We start from the raw sequence: 20871 nt of genomic DNA on the forward strand, positions 1-20871 counted from the left end.
CTTTCATGGAAAAAAAATTTTTAATTCCAAATAAACACCAATAAATATAAAAATATAGAAGAATCTTCTATGTCACGCAATATAAATTTCAAGTATGTCATAAATCAATTAATATTGTGTCGTTACAATTAATAACTCCATTTCGTCTTCTCTACTCTGCCTATGACTGTTGAGCTTGCAGGCGCTCCATCAGCCGTTGATCATCTTCCACCGGCAACTTGGCATAAGAAGATTTGTTTGAAACCTCAAACTCATAGCTGTTATGGATTGAAAATTCAAAATTTCACTTATTAATTATTAAAATTATTATAACCAGTAATCTCAAGAGTTAAATTCTCATTTAATTATAATATATTAAAAATAATAAAATTTTATCATTTTTTTTTTTAGTTTAAGAAATTAATAACTTCATTTTAAAATTAAATTTTGAAAAGTTATATTTTCCTCCTTAGAATTTTATTTTCAGCGCATCATCTTCGGTGATTAGGATCCAACTATGATTTCACTTTGAAAATAGAATTTAATTTAATAAACATGATTAGAAATTTGAAAGTGAATAGTTGATTAAGAAATTTATGGGATTTAGACTTACAATTTGAATTATATTATACATTAATTTAAAATAAAAATAATATTTAAAAAATAATAATTGATTTTTCTCAAAATGTGAGGGTAGGAAGGAGTCTGCCCCTGCATATAAACTTCAATTATATCGTAGATTAATATTGTCTTGGTATAATAGAAAGCTGTTACCAAACTTAGAAGAACACAAAATGATTAGCAATCTTGAGTCCATTATGTCTTCTCTACCTGTGACAGGAATCTCCTTATGTCAAGTTGCCGGTGGAAAATCATCCACAGCAGGAGCAGCTTGGGGCGGAGCAATTTCATTTGATGCTGACGCCGCAGGTGCAACGTAACTTATTGAGGCCGAGATATATGTTCGCACATAATAATATGCAGGAACATAGATTGTTGTGAGAATGCAGGCAGGGCATGGGTATCCATACGCCGTTTGAGGATGCTGTTCTACAAGTCACAGAATATCAACATTTTGTCAGAATTTATAGAGGATATCAAACCATAAACCTGTTTTATTCTAGTTTTATATATATATATATATATATATATATATATATATATATATATATATGTATATACACACACACACACACCTCCCTGTCAGTCTCTTGTTGGGGTTGGTTTATAAAACGGGCCGATATATTATGGTAGCGGAGTTGATTTCTTAAACGATGAGGGTGGTTGCGTCGGCCACCGCTGCACCTGGCACAGATAGCATCTTTTTTTAAAATTAAAGAATATATTAACAAAAAGAAAAGACTCTGAGCAATAACCGTGAAAAATCTAAATTCATCCTTTCAAAAATAAAGAGAAGCCAAAGAATTATAAAAAGTGCTATTAAAGCAACCAACAAAAAAACGTTCTAATATTCTCCTCTTGAAAAATAAAAGATTTTCTATTTTATTCAACTCGTTCAATAAATGAATCGAAGACACAAATGATTCATTTTAACTTATACTAGAGAAGTTAGAGTGTATATTACATATTTGATTGTATTTATTATTTTACATTCGAAAGAAAATGTAACAAATATGAACCCTCTTAAGTAAAAACTAAAAAATATAATTCAAGAATCAAAATTATTAAGAATATTTCAATCTAAAATATTGAAAAACATTCAACAAAAAGAATGGATATGAATCAAAATAAACAATCAAGAATAATTTGATATAAAGAAATATAACAAACAATGATATTTATCGAATAAAAAGATTGAATCCGTTCTAATTTATAGTGGAAAAAAATTAAAATGTATACTTTATATTTGATTGTGTTTATTATTTTATATTTTAAGGAAGATGTAACAAATATGAACCTTTCAAGTAAAAACAAAAAATATGACGACTCAAGAATACCTCACTCTAAAACACTAAAAAATATTTAACAAAAAGAATAGATTTGAATAGAAATAAACAATCAAGAATAATTTGATGCAAAGAAAAGTAACAAACAAATGACATTTATCGAAGAAAAATTGTCTTTGAAGAAATTTTTTTGAAAAATGAAGAACACAAAACATCAATCAACTTCGAGAAAGTAGAAGATTTCTTCCTTATTTATTTATGAAATGTTATTCAAATCGAATCTTTATACAGAGCAAGTTTTCTCTTATATTTTCACAATTCATGGCCAAATAAAATTTGTAGCTCTTCAAGTAAAAACTAAAAAAATATAACTCAAGAATCAAAATTAAGAATGCATTAAACTAAAATATTGAAAGAAATTCAACAAAATAAAAATGGATTTGAATCAAAATAAACAATAAAAAATAATTTGATACAAAGAAATGCAACAAACAAATGAGATTTATCGAATAAAAAGTGTTCTTGAAGAAACTACCTCAAAAAATGATAGCCAACTTTGGGAAAATAAAAAAATTTTAAGTTATTTCTTTATTTATGAAATGCCACTTGGGCCGGGCCTTCATACGGCACAAGTTTTTAATTCCCGTCAAATCTAACGGAAATATCGTTTCTTATGCATTGTCGTTGCTATTATTACATATATATTAAATTAAACAAGTGGGAAACCATAAGTAAGAACAATTTGGATGCTGACAGACAGTTAAGGTCAGGTGTGAACTCTCCCGCCGAACCTAACAGAAATTATCCCCATTCTCTTGTATTTCACAATTCATAACCAAATAGTTTGTCTCTCCGTCGGTTACCAAGAAACCAAGAAACTTTCCCTCTCCTTTTCCATGGAAGCTCTTCGCTTCCTACCATCCACATCACCTACACACCTCCCCCCTACCACTACGGCCGCCACCACGGTGCTACCAACGCCACCGTCTCCTGAACGTATTGCTTCCACTGTAACCTCTCTAAACTTCGCTTCTGTTCGCCTCCCTGGCTCCGATCCTTCAATAATATGAGCCTTTTCTTACACAAACACCTCCTTCTCCTCTCAACCGCTCTTTAGCTCTCCAGTGGCTCTACCATCACGTCACGTGCTGCCATTTTACCCGCTGTCAAAAATCTCTTTAATCTCAGTTGGGAACGACGTCTTTGATATGACGCCGGATTTCTCAACTTTTCTTCTCCCTGCCATCAGAAATGTCCATTTAGCCCTCCGTGATCTCGGCATTAAAAATGCTTCAATTTTCCTCGGCATTTGATTGTATACTGGTGACAGGCGGCTACATGATATTGGTAATGTTTAATGTTAAAGTAGTATATAATATGAATAAAATATGTCTTTTGAGTGCAATACAATATATCATTCCAAATTAGCTAAAACTATTTTAATATTTTTGTGTTCAATAATGTTTTTAATTTGAGTAGCCATGATTCGTGTACAACACTATTTTAACACTGTTGATGCTCTTATCTACATTTATTAATGGTGTTGATTAACATATATTTCCATATTTTAACAGGTCGAGTTTAAGTTGAATATTAAACTAAAATTGCAAGTTATTGATCAATGATAAAGAAAAGATAAAAAAGAGAAATAACTAGAGAAGAAGAATGATTATCAAAGAAAGAAAAAATCATTGATAAAACAAACTCCATCATCAACAGTGATTACAAGCTAAGTTCAAACTTAATTTAAGTTTAATTCATTTAAATCGAACAATAAACCAAACCTCGGTCGAGTTTGCTTCAACCTAGGGCTGGACTCAAGCTCGAGCTCGGCTCGGCTCGGTTTGAGCTTGAAACGAGCCGGGCTTTGCTCGGCTCGATTGAGCTCGAGCTCGCTCGGTAGATTTTTTTTTAAAATTTTTTATACAAAACGACATCGTTTTGATCCATATATATATACAAAACGATGTCGTTTTGATATGAAAAATGAGCTGAATCGAGTCGAGCCGAACTCGAACCAAATTCGATTCGAGTCAAGCTCAAACCAAACTCGAGTTGATCATAAATAAACCGAGCCAAGCCCGAGCTGGCTGTGAGCCGAGCTCGGTTTGACTCGAATCCAGCCCTACTTCAACCTACCGCTAAATCCCATAGCAGGTTGGTTTTGAAATGAACTCAGCCCGGCCCAATTCTGCCCGAAAACAGACAAAGCTACTGAATTCCCTCGATCTTTCCATCCGGCCAGTCACTGCACCCGTAAAACTCAAACCTAACCGGGCAACCAGCTAGCCACGCCCACAAAGCCTAAGATCTTTCTGGAACCCTGCCACGTGTCACTCTCTCTCCCCCTAGACCCTTCTCAACGATTCTCTTATCTACTTATTCACCCCTTCTTCAACTCATGGTTCAAGCGCATCTCCAATTCTCTCAGAAGTCTTACTCAAACTAGGCCCCTTTTCTTGGGAAACCCAGAAGCGAAAAAATTAAAAAGTCATGGCTTGTTCATCAACCGCTCAGGTTCACTTTCTGGGAAATTTATCTTACGGTTCAAGAGCGAAGCGAAACGGTGAGCATAAGTCATCGGGAGCTAGAACGGTATTTTTGGGTCAAAGGGTTGGGAGAACCAGTTTTGGGTTTCACAACGCCGCCTTTTTGAAGGTAAATAATAGGAGCAGACGAGCAATTAATGTGGGGCCGGTGAAGGTTGTGAATGAGAAAGTGGTGGGCATTGATTTGGGGACGACGAATTCGGCGGTGGCGGCTATGGAGGGAGGGAAGCCGACTATAGTGACGAATGCGGAGGGGCAGAGGACAACGCCGTCTGTGGTGGCGTACACGAAGAACGGGGATAGGTTGGTGGGGCAAATCGCGAAGCGGCAGGCGGTTGTGAACCCAGAAAATACGTTCTTTTCGGTGAAGAGGTTTATTGGGAGAAAGATGTCGGAGGTGGACGAAGAGTTGAAGCAGGTGAGTTATAAGGTGCTGAGGGATGAGAATGGAAATGTGAAGTTGGACTGTCCTGCTATTGGGAAGCAATTTGCTGCTGAGGAGATTTCAGCTCAGGTATAATAGGGGTGTTTCTGAGAGTTTCGAGTTTGTCGAGGTTCTTTTAAACTTTGTGTTTTGTGTGATTTTTAGTCATTTTATTGGTGCCTGTGGTGAAAAGTTTGGATTTTAAGGTGTTCAGTTTTATATATATTTTTAAATGTGTTATGCTGGTTTTGATTCGTTTTGGCGTTGGGTTTGTGTAAGCTTCGATTTTGGGGTGTATGGAGTGGAATTTTTAAGTTTATGTTTCCGTGTGGCAGATATGGCTATGCTGGCTTTGATTCTTTTTGGTGGTGGTTCGCTAAAATTTTGAACGGTGGGAATGTTTGGGTTGTGATGGAATTCTTAAAGTTATAGTTTGTGTGTGTGGTTTTGGCTCATTTTGGCTTTGGTGGGAAAGGTTATAAGGTTTTTTTTTTTTTTATAAAAGATGCGAAAATAGGGTGTTCATTTATTAATTATTTGTCTTACGCCAAATGATTGTTTTTTTGAATGTGGAGTTTGTTTACTTAGGCCTGCAAGTACATTGCTGAATGCTCAGTTTTTGAGGAATTTTATTTTGAATGTTTGGGTTGTGCAATGGTTATGTGCTAGTTTAGTTATGGTTTCATTTTAGCTGGTAATGGGTCCTGCTGTTTGCTAATAAGTGGTTGGGAAATAGTAGCCAGGGATGACATTCTGTGACTTAGATGATTTGGTCTGAGGATTTTTGGCCTAGCAGCACTGGAGATTGTCTTTTTGTATTTTCTTTTCTGATTTTCAAAAAATTATCTTATATGACTATAATCAGAATATTTTCTGATAATCATTTTATTTTGTGTTTATAATTTAGGTTCTGAGGAAGCTTGTGGATGACGCATCAAAGTTTTTAAATGATAAAGTAACTAAAGCTGTGGTCACAGTGCCTGCTTACTTCAATGATTCCCAGAGAACAGCAACAAAAGATGCTGGTCGTATTGCTGGCTTAGAAGTTCTTCGTATCATCAATGAGCCTACTGCTGCTTCTTTGGCCTATGGATTTGAGAAGAAAAATAATGAGACTATCCTAGTGTTTGACCTTGGTGGTGGTACTTTTGACGTTTCAGGTGCTTTTTCAGACATTGTTTGGTCTTATTGTCTTCTGTATCTGCCCTTGGGAATATTATTGTTGCATTTGAATTTAGTAAAGCTCAAAAAATTCAATATTGGCTTATTCATTTTGTTTGATTGCAGTACTTGAGGTTGGTGATGGAGTGTTTGAAGTGCTTTCTACTTCAGGAGATACACACTTGGGTGGTGATGACTTTGACAAGGTGTGAATTTTCATTACTATGCACATGATTCTCTGGCTTGTTTAGGTGCTCAATAGACTTACAGTTAGTTGAAAATGAATGCAGAGGATTGTTGATTGGCTTGCTGCAGACTTCAAGAGAGATGAAGGCATTGATCTTTTGAAAGACAAACAGGCTCTTCAGAGGCTAACAGAAACTGCCGAGAAAGCTAAGATGGAGCTGTCATCCTTGACTCAGACAAACATCAGGTATTTTGCTTGTATGTCTATCTTGTGTGCACACATCTGCATATCATCTGTGCCAGTTGCCTGTACTGATTGTTTTCTGTTTTACTTTTTCCAGTTTGCCTTTTATTACCGCTACCGCAGATGGACCTAAACATATTGACACCACCATTACAAGGGCCAAGTTTGAGGAATTGTGTTCAGATCTACTTGACAGGTACCTAATATTGATTTGATTTAGCTTGCTCATCTTCGCATGTGGAAATGTGTATTGATAAGATACGGTTATTGGAACATATGGATCTAGTTGTGTACCCCTTCAGTGTTAGATATTTGTATGTTGTTGTCCTTTCTACTTTATCACCATTTGCCTCCTAGTATATTTTGTTTTGGTCTCATCTCGCCATATATCTTCTGTAGGCTAAAGACACCAGTTGAAAATGCTCTGAGGGATGCAAAACTTTCATTCAAAGATTTAGATGAGGTGATCCTTGTTGGTGGATCAACGCGTATCCCAGCTGTTCAGGAACTTGTAAAGAAGATGACAGGAAAGGATCCCAATGTTACTGTCAACCCTGATGAAGTTGTTGCCTTGGGGGCTGCAGTTCAGGTTGGTTCAACCATACTCAAATATTTCTTATTATAAGCTTAATCTGTTTTCAAAGCGGAAACTTATGTGGGAAGATAGATAATTATGATTTCTTGTCTACTACTACTTATGACTAGAATCTGAGGATAATTTGTTGTTTCAATGCTCTCTTCATTTCAGATCCACAATGTCACATTATTTACTTTCTTTATATTCTAGGCTGGTGTTCTGTCTGGAGATGTCAGTGATATTGTGCTTTTGGATGTGACACCATTGTCTCTTGGTCTGGAGACTCTTGGTGGTGTTATGACAAAGCTCATCCCAAGAAACACTACTCTTCCCACTTCCAAATCAGAGGTTTTCTCAACTGCTGCTGATGGGCAAACCAGTGTCGAGATTAATGTGCTTCAAGGTGAAAGAGAGTTTGTTAGGGACAATAAATCTCTTGGTAGCTTCCGTCTAGATGGCATCCCACCAGCACCACGTGGGGTTCCTCAAATTGAAGTCAAATTTGATATTGATGCCAATGGTATTCTCTCTGTCACCGCTGTTGACAAAGGTACCGGGAAGAAGCAAGATATAACCATTACAGGTGCTAGCACCTTACCCAGTGATGAGGTGAGTTTGATTTTCATAATTTATAGCAAGTGAAATATTTACCCTGAGGTCTGGTAGGATGAGAGCTGAAGGAATTTCTGGATTAAAATATGCAGGTAGAGAGAATGGTTAGGGAAGCTGAGAGGTTTGCTGCCGAGGATAAAAAGAAGAGAGATGCCATAGACACAAAGAATCAGGCAGATTCCGTTATCTACCAGACAGAGAAGCAACTAAAGGAGCTTGGAGACAAGGTCCCCGGGCCTGTGAAAGAGAAAGTTGAGGCAAAATTACAAGAGCTGAAGGATGCAGTTGCAGGCGGCTCTAGCCAAGGAATAAAAGATGCCATGGCTGCACTTAATCAGGAAGTCATGCAGATTGGCCAGTCCCTTTACAACCAACCAGGTGCAGGAGGAACTACCCCAGGTGCTGGACCAGCAACTGGTGGTGAAGCTGGCCCTTCAGACTCATCAAACAGGGGACCTGATGGTGATGTCATTGATGCAGATTTCACTGATAGCAAGTGAGAGAGGCAATTATTTTTTTCTCCCACTTAATTGGAATTGTGTATAAGAAAATGATTTTGCAGGGATGTAAGATGGTTTGGGTTATCATGAGGAACAAATTTGAAATGTTTCTAGGAAATATAGAGAGAGGATAAAACACTAAATAGGTAGGTACTCATAGTAGCATAATTGGTCCGAGTAAAAGCCCGTGCTGTTTGTGTAAATATGATTGTTTTCGATTCAGGAAATGATGGATTCTCCATGAAAATATTCTGCATGTATGCATTATACCTTTGTTATCAAATTATTTTTCTGATTCAGAAAATGTTTTGAATATAATTGAAAAGAGAAGCAAAAGCCTTTTTTCTGGTGATCTTGTGACAGATGATATTGTTTACCTTGTTGGTAACTTTAAATGATACTATTTACTTGGCTTGACCATGCGCAAGTTGAGTGGAATTCAATCTGCTTTTGGTTGGACAGGATTTATCGCTCTCATCATATAAGATTTTTGAAGCTTTAAGATTAAGAATGATATTATTATATAAACTGGTTTTCTTGGCTTTCCAATTCAAAAGAGATTTTCATGGTAAAAAAATCCTTCCAAATTGTATCTGGTTGAACCCAGGAATTGTAGACATTCCCGCATTTCCATCTTCGGATGTTTTGAATTAATCCTATTTATCAAAAAGTCTCATATCTCCATGGAATCATGTAAATCGCCCTAGCAATGACATAATATCAATTCTGTTTATTCAGTCACAATAAATTTTACCTTATTCCATATATTATGGAATAAAAAAAATGTTAGACTCAATTAATTATCTAGATCTAGGTATACAAGGAATTCGATTTAGATAGTTATGATAACCAAATAATGATGATGTTCTGTTGCATACAATTAAATACAAAAGTGGTCTCCAGTTCTTGAGACAAGGGCACACTGATTTAGGTCTAATAGCAATCAGTGGCACACTGTTGAAGTTGGCGTAGATTGGGGGAGACTCATGTTAGAAGTTTTTTTAAGCTTGAGTGGCCAAAACAGTGGGGACACTTATGCAACAAAAGGATATGGGTTCAAAACGTGATGTTATATACTGTATTGATCTTGTGGTTTCACCTGTTTAGTTGACCCAAGTAAAGACTCCTGTTAACCAAAACATATATATATATATAATATAATTTCCCCTGTACTTTTTATAGAATCCAGGTCTCAAATTACGAAAAAAGTGGTGGTATCTATAAAGGAAAATGCTTCCACTAGCCCCCACATTTAATGTATTTCCACCAATTTTTTCAAATTTACATGGGGTGAAAAATCCACCAGACATGCAACAATATATATATATATATATATATATATATATATATTGTTGCATGTCTGGTGGATTTTTCACCCCATGTAAATTTGAAAAAATTGGTGGAAATACATTAAATGTGGGGGCTAGTGGAAGTATTTTCCTTTATAGATACCACCACTTTTTTCGTAATTTGAGACCTGGATTCTATAAAAAGTACAGGGGAAATTATATTAAATGTTTATTTTATCTTTTTATTAAGTAAGAATATCTATTTTTTTTTATTCTTAAATAAAAGTGTTTATTTTTTCTATTTATAAGAAAAATGTCCTAAACTTTTTTCAAAATACTAAAATTATTTTTTACTAATTTATATAAACTTTTTCACTTTTACTCTTATTACACATACTTCTCATATAATTTAAATATTCATTGTCATTCCTATTTTTACTTAATATTAATTATTATGGTTTCGTTCGAAAGGAAGAAGTTCGTATTTTTTAATTCGAATCGAAAAAAATTAGTTCGTGAAAATTCTGTTTATACGAATTTTAACTCAAAATTTAATTTTATTTATTACCTCTAGTTTATATGTAATGTAAAAAGGGTATTTGAATATTAGATAATATTTTAGAGGTTAAATGAAATGTTAAAAAAATATGGGGGGTATTTTGATATTACATAATATATGAAGGATTTAAATAATATGTTAAGAACAGATAGATGTATTTTGATACAAAACAACATATGAGGGTATTAAATGAAATGTTAGATAAGTATCAGAGGTTAAAAAAATGTTACAAAAAAAATGGGGTTATATTGTTATTACACAATATATAAAGAATTTAAATAACATGTTAAGAATAAATAGACACATTTTGATGCAAGATAACATACAAGAGTGTTAAATAAAATGTTAGATAATTATAAGGGAAAATGAAATGTTCAAAAAATATGAAGGTATTTTGATATTAAACATTGTAACACAGTTTTAAATGATATGTTAATAATAGATATATACATTTTCATATAAGACAACACACAAAGGTATAAAATTAAAATTTAAATAATTATAGAGGTAAATAAAATGTTTAAAAAATATGACAGATATTTTGATATTAAACATTGTAAGAACATTTTAAATGAAATGTTAAAAATAGATAGATGTATTTTGATGCAAGATAATATACAAGAGTGGGGTTAAATGAAATATTAAAAAAATATGAGAGGTATTTTGATATTAATCATTATAAGAGTTTTAAATAATTATTATAAATTTTTTTGTTATAAATGATTAATTTTTTTCAAAAATTTGTCATTATAGAATTGATAGTTAAAATGAGTGATTATGTATCGGTTCGTTATCGAAGAGAATGGATTCAAGGTGATGAGAATACAATGAAATATGTTGGAGACTCTAAACTGTTGATTAAAATTCCTTCCAGAATAACATTTGAGGAATTTATTCAGCTTTTGACGCATTGTACATTGCAAACTCATAGGCTTATGGAGAGAAAGATATAGTTCACGATTAAGGTGACTTTGATAGAAATAACATGACTGATATTCCTTTTGAAGAGGTAGAACTCTAGCATAAGCCACCTGTTACCAAAGGTATGAACAATTTGCAGTTTGAAAATCATATTTTAGGTGGTAGAAATTATTCTGGATAATTTTTTAACAATGTTCCTATTGATCTGTTTAAGTGGTTCTTGATTTTCCTCCACAACCATCAACATCATCAGGTGGTACAAGATCGATCCGAGAGGAGAATAGTGTAAAGTTTGGTGATATTTTTCATAATAAATAACAATTGAAATATGTAAAGCAATTTGTCCTACTGAAATGATTTCAATACAAGGTCAAGAAGTTTAACAGGGGGCGATGAGATATTAAGTGCGAGGCTGAAAATTATCAGTGGTATATACATGCAACCAAATCCAAAGTCGGGGAAGTGTTTCAAATCAACCAAATGAGTTTAATCTATACATGTTCAGTTGATCAAATAATATTATATCATAGACAAATTGGGGTCCGAGTTTTAGGTCAATTAATGAGGTTAAAGTTTGTGTTGATTGATCGAATTTATTGACCTAAAGAAATAATTATGGATATCGTCGATCGGTATAAAATTGACATTTCATATTCACAGGCTTGACGGACAAGAAATTGGACTTTAAATTCATTGAGGGGCTTACTGGAAGAATTATTTATGCTTTTACCAGATTATTGCTATAATCTACCGCATACTAATTCGGGAACTGTTATCGCTATTGAAATGGACGATGCCCATCGATTTAAGTATTTTTTCATGGCATTAGGATGTTCCATTCGTGCATTTAGAGAATATCTTCGACCTGTTATTTGCGTTGACGCTGTTTTCCTTAAAGATCGATATCAAGGTTATTTATTTCTTGCGTTGGGTCTCGATGGTAATAACTAGATATACTCCCTTGGTTTCGATGTCGATAAAAAAGAAGATCACGATAGGTGATATTGGTTTCTTAGGAATATTAAAGAATGTATCCATAAGCTCTCTAAATTGGTGATAATCTCATATCGACATCATATTATATACTTTGTAATGACTGAAGTCTTTCTAGATGTCTACCGTGGATGTTATTGTCATCACCATTTGTGCGAACAACAATTAAGATTTTATTCTGTTTAACATTTTTATACATTTTGATTATAAAGTTCTCATATTATTTATCACCTTGCAGGTACATATTGGAAAGCTGTAAAATCATATACAAAAGTAGATTTTGAGACTATGATGCAATCTCTTGATGCGATAAACCCTCAAACTAGGGTTTATCTACGTGAGGGTGGATTATAGCGATGGAGCAGAGCACACTTTTTGAGCATCGATACAACATCATGAGAACTAATATTGCAGAGTTGTTTAATGCCCTTGTTTGACATGCACAAGGTCTACCTATTACGATGCTAATAGAGTTCATTTGTGGTACTGCATAACGATTGTTTTACGAGAAGAGAACCATGTAAGTACGTACCAAATTGTTAATAACTATGTATTTGATCATATATTTCTTCCCTTATGTTTGTTATTAACATATGTGTTATTAATATTTTTTCAAATTACAAATGAATGCCCTAACTTTGTTATCCCTTGGACGGACGAGAAGATCAACGGTCCTCTGTCAAAGTCTGCACGATTGGAGGTTTGACCAATTACATTTACTCTTGTTGGTTTGACCAATTACATTTACTCTTGTTGGTTTTAGAGCCCTTGTAGTTTAAAAAAAATTAAATTTCCCCCCAATCTACGGTTTTCACGACATTAGCGCACTGTCTCATGTAAAATTTCACAAAAATCCCCATTAGACTAACCGCTCTGCCGCAACTTTCTAATATTTTGAAAAAGCTACTTTGCCCCCCAACTTATGGTCAATCTCTCCCAACCATAGGAGAATTCCTCATAACCGTGGAATCCACTGTTTCCACAAATAGGAGCGCCGACTATTCTAACATCTTTTTCGACTAAAAAATCGTTGTTTCTACCTCCAATTTTAACATAAATCAAATATACATATTCTATAACGTAAACCCCTTAAGAAATTCAATCAAAACAAGCAAGAATCAAAATATTTTATGCATTATTCAAAATTAGAACCCTAAAATTTTAAACCTCAAAATCTCCCTTAAATCTCAATAATCTTAAAAATAAATTGATTCAAAGAACAGTAGAGAAAATTTACTAACCTTGTTTGTCATTTTGGGTTGTCAAAAAATACAAAAATTGATGAAAATCGCTTCACCCGTGGAACAACCATGGGATAATTATGGGAGACGCAAAATTCTTTGAATTTACATAATAAAACCGTGGAAAAATAAAGGAGAAAATATGTAAAATTCTTGATTTATATATAGGAGCAGTTTGGCCATTTAATAAAAAAAGGGTACTTTTGCTTAATCCTAATTGTTTTTGGTAATTTCGTTTGAACCCACTTAATTTAAGGCATTTAATATAATTTTCTTAAATAATATGAGAATTTTATGATCAAAATTTGTAAAAAGGTTAAACAGAATAAAAATTTAATACATGTTTAAACATGTTATCTTTGAGTCTCGTTTGTACTTTGCTTGCATGTTACACAAAAAGCGATGAGAACAATATCCATGGTGGACATCTGAAAATACTTTAGCCATTACAGAGTATATAACATGATGTCGATCCGAGATTATCGTCAATTCGGAGATGTCATGGATACATTCTTTAATCTTCCTAAGAACCAATACCACGTGTTGTGATATTCTTTTTTACCGACATCGAAACCAATGAGGTATATCTGGTAATTCCCATCGAGGCCCACCGCAAGGAATAAATGACCTAAATATCGACTTTTAAAGAAAACAACATCAATGCGAATAATAGGCAAAGATATTCTCTAAATGCATGAATAAAACATCCTAATGCCATGAAAAAATATTTAAATCGATGGTCATTGTCCGTTTCAATAGCTGTAACGATTCCCGGATTAGCACGTTGTAAATTATAGCAATAATCTGGTAAGACGCATAAATGATTCTTCTGGTAAGCCCTTTAGTGAATTTAAAGTCCAATTACTTGCCCGTCGAGCCTGTGAATATGAAATGTCAATTTTATACCGGTCGACGATGTCCACAATTATTTTTTTTGACCAATAAATTTGATCAATCAACACAAATTTTGATCTTATTAATTGATCTAAAGCTCAGGCTCCAGTTTGTCAGTGATGTGACATTATTTGATCAACTGAATCTGATTAATTTGAAACACTTCACCGACTTTGGATTTGGTTGCAGATATATATCACTGCCAGTTTTCAGCCTCGCACTTAAAATTCCATTGCCCCCTATCACACTTCTTGACCTTGAATTAAAATCATTTTAGCAGAGCAAATTGCTTCATAGAGTCTTTCAATTGTTGTTTATTATGAAAAATATCACCAAACTTTACAGTATTTTTCTCTCGGATCGATCTTGTACCACCTGATAATGTTGATGGTTGTGGAAAAAAATAAAAAAGTCACCTAAGCGAATCAGTAGGGACATTATCAAAAAATGGGTCAGAATAATTTTCACCACCCAAAATAGGATCTTCAAGCTGTAAATTGTTCATATCCTTAGTAATAGGTGACTTATGCTCGAGATCACCCCAATCATGAATCTTATCTTTCTCTCCATGAGCCAATGAGTTTGCAATATACAATATATCATTACTGAAATTAATCACGTTTTTTCAAATCATACTCCATTTTCACTCCGCTAATTTCTTCGTTTTCTACTTCTTCTTCTTTTTTTTCTTCCTGTCCTTTATCGAGGTACATGTAACCAAAAAAAAAAAAATATTCTTATAAGTATTGAAACATATCAATAAGACCTTGAACATCTTCATCATTTTGGATTCGTACGGGGCAATTGATCTCAATTTTTCTTAGCTTTATTGATAGTTGGAGGTAGTTTTTCATTGGATCAAAATCGCAAGACTTCTTCAAAAGTTGAATAAATCTCTCAAATGTTGTACCAGAGAGAATTTTAATCAATAGTTTAGATCCTCCAACATATTTCATTGTGTTGTCATCCCCTTGAATCTATTTTCTTTGATAACGAACCGATACATAACCAGCTATTATAATTATGACTCTTACAATGGCAAATTTTAAGAAAAAATTAATCATTTATAATAAAAAAGTCCATAATAACCATTTAAAATAGTCTTACACTGATAAATATCAAAATACCCCTCTTATTTTTCAAATGTTTCATTTAACCTCCTATAATTATTTAACATTTTATTTAACACTCTTGTATGTTGTCTTGTATCAAAATGCATCTATCTATTCTTAACATTTCATTTAGAACGTTTTTACAATATTTCATATCAAAATATCTCTCATATCTTTTTAACATTTCATTTTCCCTCATAATTATCTAACCTTTAATTTTACACCCTTGTATGTTGTTTTGTATAAAAATGTATCTATCTATTATTAACATATAATTTAAAACCGTTGTACAATGTTTAATATCAAAATATCCTTCATATTTTTCTAACATTTCATTTTCCTTTATAATTATCTAACATTTCATGTAACACTCTTGTATGTTATTTTGTATCAAAATGTATCTATTTATTTTTGACATGTTATTTAAATCCTTTATATATTGTGTAATATCAATATAACCCCATATTTTTGTAATATTTTTAACCCCCCATACTTATCTAATCTTTCATTTAACACCCTTGTATATTATCTTGTATCAAAATATATCTATATATTCTTAATCTGTTATTTAAATCATTTATATATTGTGTAATATCAAATGCCCCCCATAGTTTTCTATTATTTCATTTAACCTCTAAATTATTATCTAATATTCAAATACCCCTTTTACATGACATACAAACTAAATTTAATAAATAAAATTAAGTTTTGAGTTAAAATTCGTATAAATATATTTTTTCACGATTTGACTTTTTTTTACTCGAATTTAGAAATATGAACTTTTTCCCTCTGACCGAATCCATAGTAATTGATATTAAGTAAAAATGAGAGTGAGAGTGAGTGTTTGAGTAATATGAAAAGTGTATATAATAAGAGTGAAAGTATGAAGGTTTATATAGATGTGGTGAAAGGTAATTTTGGTATTTTAAAAAAATCTAAGACATTTTTGCTTAAGAATAGACATTTTTGCTTAAGAATTTGCCGAACAGGTATTTTTGCTTAATAAAAAGGTAAAATAGACATTTAATATAATTTCCCTAGACAAATTTGGTTACCAATAAAGAGCAAAATAATTAAGGACATGCTACAAATTGATTTAAGACCAAATTTTAATAGTTTTCAAGTGTCAATTATTTTTCCCAAATCTTCAACAGTTTCTTGTCAAAATATAAGGTGTTGACTTGTCCACAGGAGATGAATACCATAATTCTCTAACTTGTTTTTGTCAAGTTTTCAACGCAAACAAGTGCTTTATATATCATAAAGAAATTCACAAATTCTATTTACATAAGTTTTTGGGGGTTTTTTATTTTTCAGAAAAATGACTTTATTACACGTTTGAAGTAAGTATATTGAAACAAGAGATGTCAACAGGCAGAGTTTGACTCATCTTTGGAGGAAGATAGAATGAATAATTTGGTTTTCTTTGCTAGTCCAAGAAATTGAGCTTGAATGCCCAATAAAGGTAAATCAATGAATAACACAAACACTCGTAGAGAATTATGACAGTAGCCAAAAACAAACTGAAATACAAACAAGAAGGAAGGAAGTTATCAAATTCTACTTGAAAGAAAAAAGTAACATCCAAAAGCAATAATATGTACTGTACACATGCGCCACAAGGTATGCGTATTGTGCACATTAAAAACAAATTGTTAACACAAATTTTCATACCATGTCAAATTCTTACAAAATGGAATATTCGGATACAAAAGATACTTTGTTTTTTTACCAATTCACCAGACCCATATTATCAACTGGTCTCCTTTCTTTAATCTTATCCTTCTTTGGACTAACTGGAACACTGCCGGCTCTTTGAGGCCTCCTAATTACATGAATTGCCTCATCAATTCCATACTTAATATGACTCCCAATTCTTACAAGATTCCTACTTGTTAAGTTGCTTCTTGTGTAGACTGGATATTGCCCATGCCCTATCGTCACTGGCCTTAGGAAATCCCTCTGTGTCAATGACGCATACGGTGACCTCAGACCTGTAACCATGCGCGTATGGTGGTTGTTGCAGATAGTTCGTCTGAAAATGCAGTGGATGTTGGTGGAAGTGATGGCCCTTCCCACCATGGAAACCGACACTGCTGACACCACCACCCAAACTGCACAAGCTTGGCGAGCTTTTAACCCTGTGCATGGGGAGTCTACTGCCCTTGTAACCCTCCAAGTTCAAGACGAGGTCGAGATGGAAAGAATCAGTAGCGATGTTCTCCGGGGAGGTAGAATTCAGGGACGAACAAGCGGAGGAAATGCTGAATGAGGGATGGCTTGCATTGATTGGAGGGAGTCTCCATTGACCGGTTGTATGGACAATGCCATTGATGGCATCAATGTAATGTTGTTCGATACTTTGGGGGTCTATGGAGCCAGTTTGGTTCTCAAGTATGACAGGATTTGATGGGAAGAGAAAGGTTCTGAGCTTGGGATTGCCTTGAGGATTTGACGATCGTATTCCTCGAGCATGTGCCGGAGATCTTCATCATTTCGGACAGATACAAGGGATTCTAGATCCTCAGGAATCAGCTGGTATTTGAGAACCATGTCTCCTTCATACATTGTGCGAAGCTTCTTCATTAGCCCTGGAAAATCATTGTAAAAACCCAGAAAATAGGACACATTAGTCATTCAAACTTGCAATCCAACTGATTCATACAACTTTATGCAAATTTCCGGCTCTGGAATCCTTTAAATTATACATTCTGATTGCCAAAATGAATTATAGTTTACCAAATTCACATAAAAAAATTTACCAACACCTAAGCCTCACACCCCAACTATAGGGATGGATTGGTTGGAGCTACTCAACTTGAACGAATCAAACTTGAGCTAAAACTTCAACTCAACTTATTTGTTTTTCCGCTGTTTCCATTCATTTCAACAACATTGTACATTTTGTCGATAATCTTTTAGGATGTTGTACACCATTGCAAACAAGTTTGAGCTCCGACTAGGTTCGAGCCTGCCCTGGGCTTGGCTTGACTCAAATTAAAACTACCCTTACCCAAGTGTGAACATTAAAGCCTTAATTAGTTCTTTAACATGTGAATTAGGACTTAATCAACAATCCAACACTAATTAATTACTCTTTATACTTTCTTCCAACTTGAGCATGCATGAATTTCACCAATAAAAAGACCCTTGGATTCAATCTGAGCTACTCGAACTTAAATCAAATGAGCCAATTTCGAACCTAAGGATTGGGTTTATTTCCTCAAATAAATAGATTTCTAACCGATCCAAGAATTCAAGTTCTAATCGACTCTAATCAAATTTAAAGTTATTTTGTTTCCAAACTAAATTTGAGCCTTAACTTGTTAATCTCAATCTAACTTTTTTGGATTTAAGTCAATCTCAAATTGGCCCTTATTTAGACTTAACTCAGATCAAATCCAACCTTAAATCAAAACCACAATTGAGCTTGTTCCCACAAATTAAATAAGACATTTGCTTCAAAATCAGAACCCCAACTAATGGTGGATCTTATTTGAGTTGATTTGGCTTTAATCAACCTTTCAACTTAAACAGGCCAGTCTCAAGTTGAAGCTTTAACTCGGTAATTCAATTTGAGATTAGTTCGTTTGTTCATTTGGTGATAATATTCCTCTTGTTGACAACATTATTCGCTTTCTAATGATACTGTTCACTATATCAACAATACTCTAGTGATATTGTGTATTAGTTCAAGTAAGTTCGATTTTGAACTAGGTATAATAAATTTAATTTGATCTCAAATTAACTCAGATCGAATTCACCTCTGACCATGACCATCATTTTCAAGATCCTATCATCACTTAATCAATTTATTAATTTTCTACATTTGCAGTATCTGCTAATACAGTAGTCAACTCGTTGGCTACATAATCAGAGTTTAAACCACCACAATACATACACCATCTCAACTTCAAGAATTCTCTCAAACCAAATATAATTCACACAAATTTCCATCAACTCCTCCATCGCTTTCATCTATCCATCAAACAATAGTTCTTCAAATCTTGGGAGAATCACACTTCAAAAACTAATTGTTGAAATTAAAGAATCCAAAACTATATAAAACTTATATCAAAAGCTCATAATTTCCTATATGAGATTCAAGTATCATACTTCACACTTGGAAGTGTAATACAAAAACATCAAAGAAACTAAATGTAATGATACTAGCTCTTGATAAAGTTATTATAAGATCAATCAAAACTCCGTGTTTTTTTTTTCCTGTTTCAAGTGTTCTTGGGCCTCTTAGGATATATATACTAACACCCAACTAGTTTAGCTACATATATATGATACTCAACAATCCTCCCACATTGGTCCATCAACAACCTCGCATTGGAGTAAAGTGGAAGAAACCTCCCCCTTAAATTGGGCTTTTGGGATGGATTTGAATAGAATTGTTTCAGATAGACCTTGGAAAGTGTTATTGTTTCTCTCCCAAAGTTAGCTGAAGGGATGAGGTTTATCCTCGTACCACCCCTAATTTCTTTCTCAATCGTCATTCAACTACTACAATTACATTTCGAATACTAAAACCCATTTTATGATACTACAATGATAAGTTGTCTGCATTAACAATGGCACATTATCGGCAACGTTACAGGGACAAATGAATTGCTTATTCCATGCATTATACAAATAATGTAATTATTTAACAGAGAAATTGATATCACGAGGCACAGCAACGACACGTGTCTCACCACCCACATGCTTGAGGCTACCATCAACGGCTCTGGGCAATATTTTCCCACCATGACTGCGTAAAAACTTCACCCGTTTCGGAGGAGAAGACGAAGGCGTCGACAAGATTTCATCACCCGCACTACCGCCGCCGCTGCCACTGTCAATGCCCATAGATAGACCAACTTTACAAAAAAAAAAAAAAGAGTCGGTTTGGATGAATATAAATATAACAGAATGAAATAAAAAAATGGTTGAATGTGAAGAAAAGGATGAAATTACTGGTGGGAGAAAGGGGAGACGACAGGGGGGGGGGGGGGTTGAATTTTCTTTTTTCTGTTTTATTTTCTTTATCTTTGCATGCAATTTTTAAGACTCAGTCCGACACTTGTGCCGATTCATATTGCGGCTTTATATACTGCGAATATTTGAGAAAGATTCATTTACTAATATAACCCTTTTTATGGGAAGATATAAGGTATAATTTTTAATTGAAAGAATGATATTTCTAACCTGATTTATCTTAAAAAGACAATGTACTACTCTTAAAATCGACAAATAACATTTTTCCACATTTAGTCAAAAATTAAACAGTTATTTTTAGGGTTAGATTCGAGCCGAACCCATTCAAACGAGCCTGAAAGGAGTCAGCCTTATATAGGCTCGGTCGACCTCGAGCTCGAGCTCAAGTTACTCGTCAAAATTTTCAATTAAAAATTTTGATACAAAATGACGTTATTTTGATCAATATATATTAAAACGACGTTGTTTTGATAACAAAATAGTTAAAAACTTAAGCTTAAAATAAGTCGAATTTAAGCCGAGTTAGAGCTAGACTTTCACGAATTCGAGCTGTGCTATATATAAACAGAGCCAAGCTCGAGCTCAAGCGAGCTCGAACTCAGTTTGGTTCGAATCTAATCCTAATATTTTAATGGTCAAAGAGTATTTTCAATTGTTTTTATAATATATAAATATTATAAGATTAATGAATTTCCTTTTCTTTTACTCGCTGTAAAATTCTTGAATTAGACCCATTT

At 33.7% G+C, this 20871-nt stretch overlaps 1 protein-coding gene and 1 pseudogene across 1 annotated transcript; one reads left to right on the forward strand and one right to left on the reverse strand.

Moving 5' to 3' along the window:
* Positions 1-4130: 4130 nt before the first annotated feature.
* LOC123192814 (stromal 70 kDa heat shock-related protein, chloroplastic-like) lies at positions 4131-8438 on the forward strand. Its single transcript, XM_044605473.1, has 8 exons — positions 4131-4949; positions 5767-6019; positions 6147-6226; positions 6311-6453; positions 6548-6646; positions 6850-7039; positions 7238-7636; positions 7732-8438. Exons 1-8 carry the CDS (start codon positions 4380-4382, stop codon positions 8137-8139), a joined length of 2142 nt encoding a protein of 713 aa, XP_044461408.1. The 5' UTR covers positions 4131-4379; the 3' UTR covers positions 8140-8438.
* Positions 8439-17036: 8598 nt separating this feature from the next.
* Positions 17037-20005, reverse strand: LOC123193096 (annotated as a pseudogene).
* Positions 20006-20871: the final 866 nt, after the last annotated feature.

This window comes from Mangifera indica, chromosome 12 (genome assembly GCF_011075055.1).
Source record: "Mangifera indica cultivar Alphonso chromosome 12, CATAS_Mindica_2.1, whole genome shotgun sequence".
Lineage (NCBI taxonomy): Eukaryota > Viridiplantae > Streptophyta > Magnoliopsida > Sapindales > Anacardiaceae > Mangifera > Mangifera indica.

Bases quoted from the DNA above. Each gene is read 5' to 3' on its own strand.
- LOC123192814 (XM_044605473.1), top strand. From the start codon at position 4,380: ATGGCTTGTTCATCAACCGCTCAGGTTCACTTTCTGGGAAATTTATCT. The intron at 6,454-6,547 runs GTATTTTGCTTG...TACTTTTTCCAG, and splicing joins TTGACTCAGACAAACATCAG to TTTGCCTTTTATTACCGCTA. The intron at 7,040-7,237 runs GTTGGTTCAACC...TTTATATTCTAG, and splicing joins CCTTGGGGGCTGCAGTTCAG to GCTGGTGTTCTGTCTGGAGA.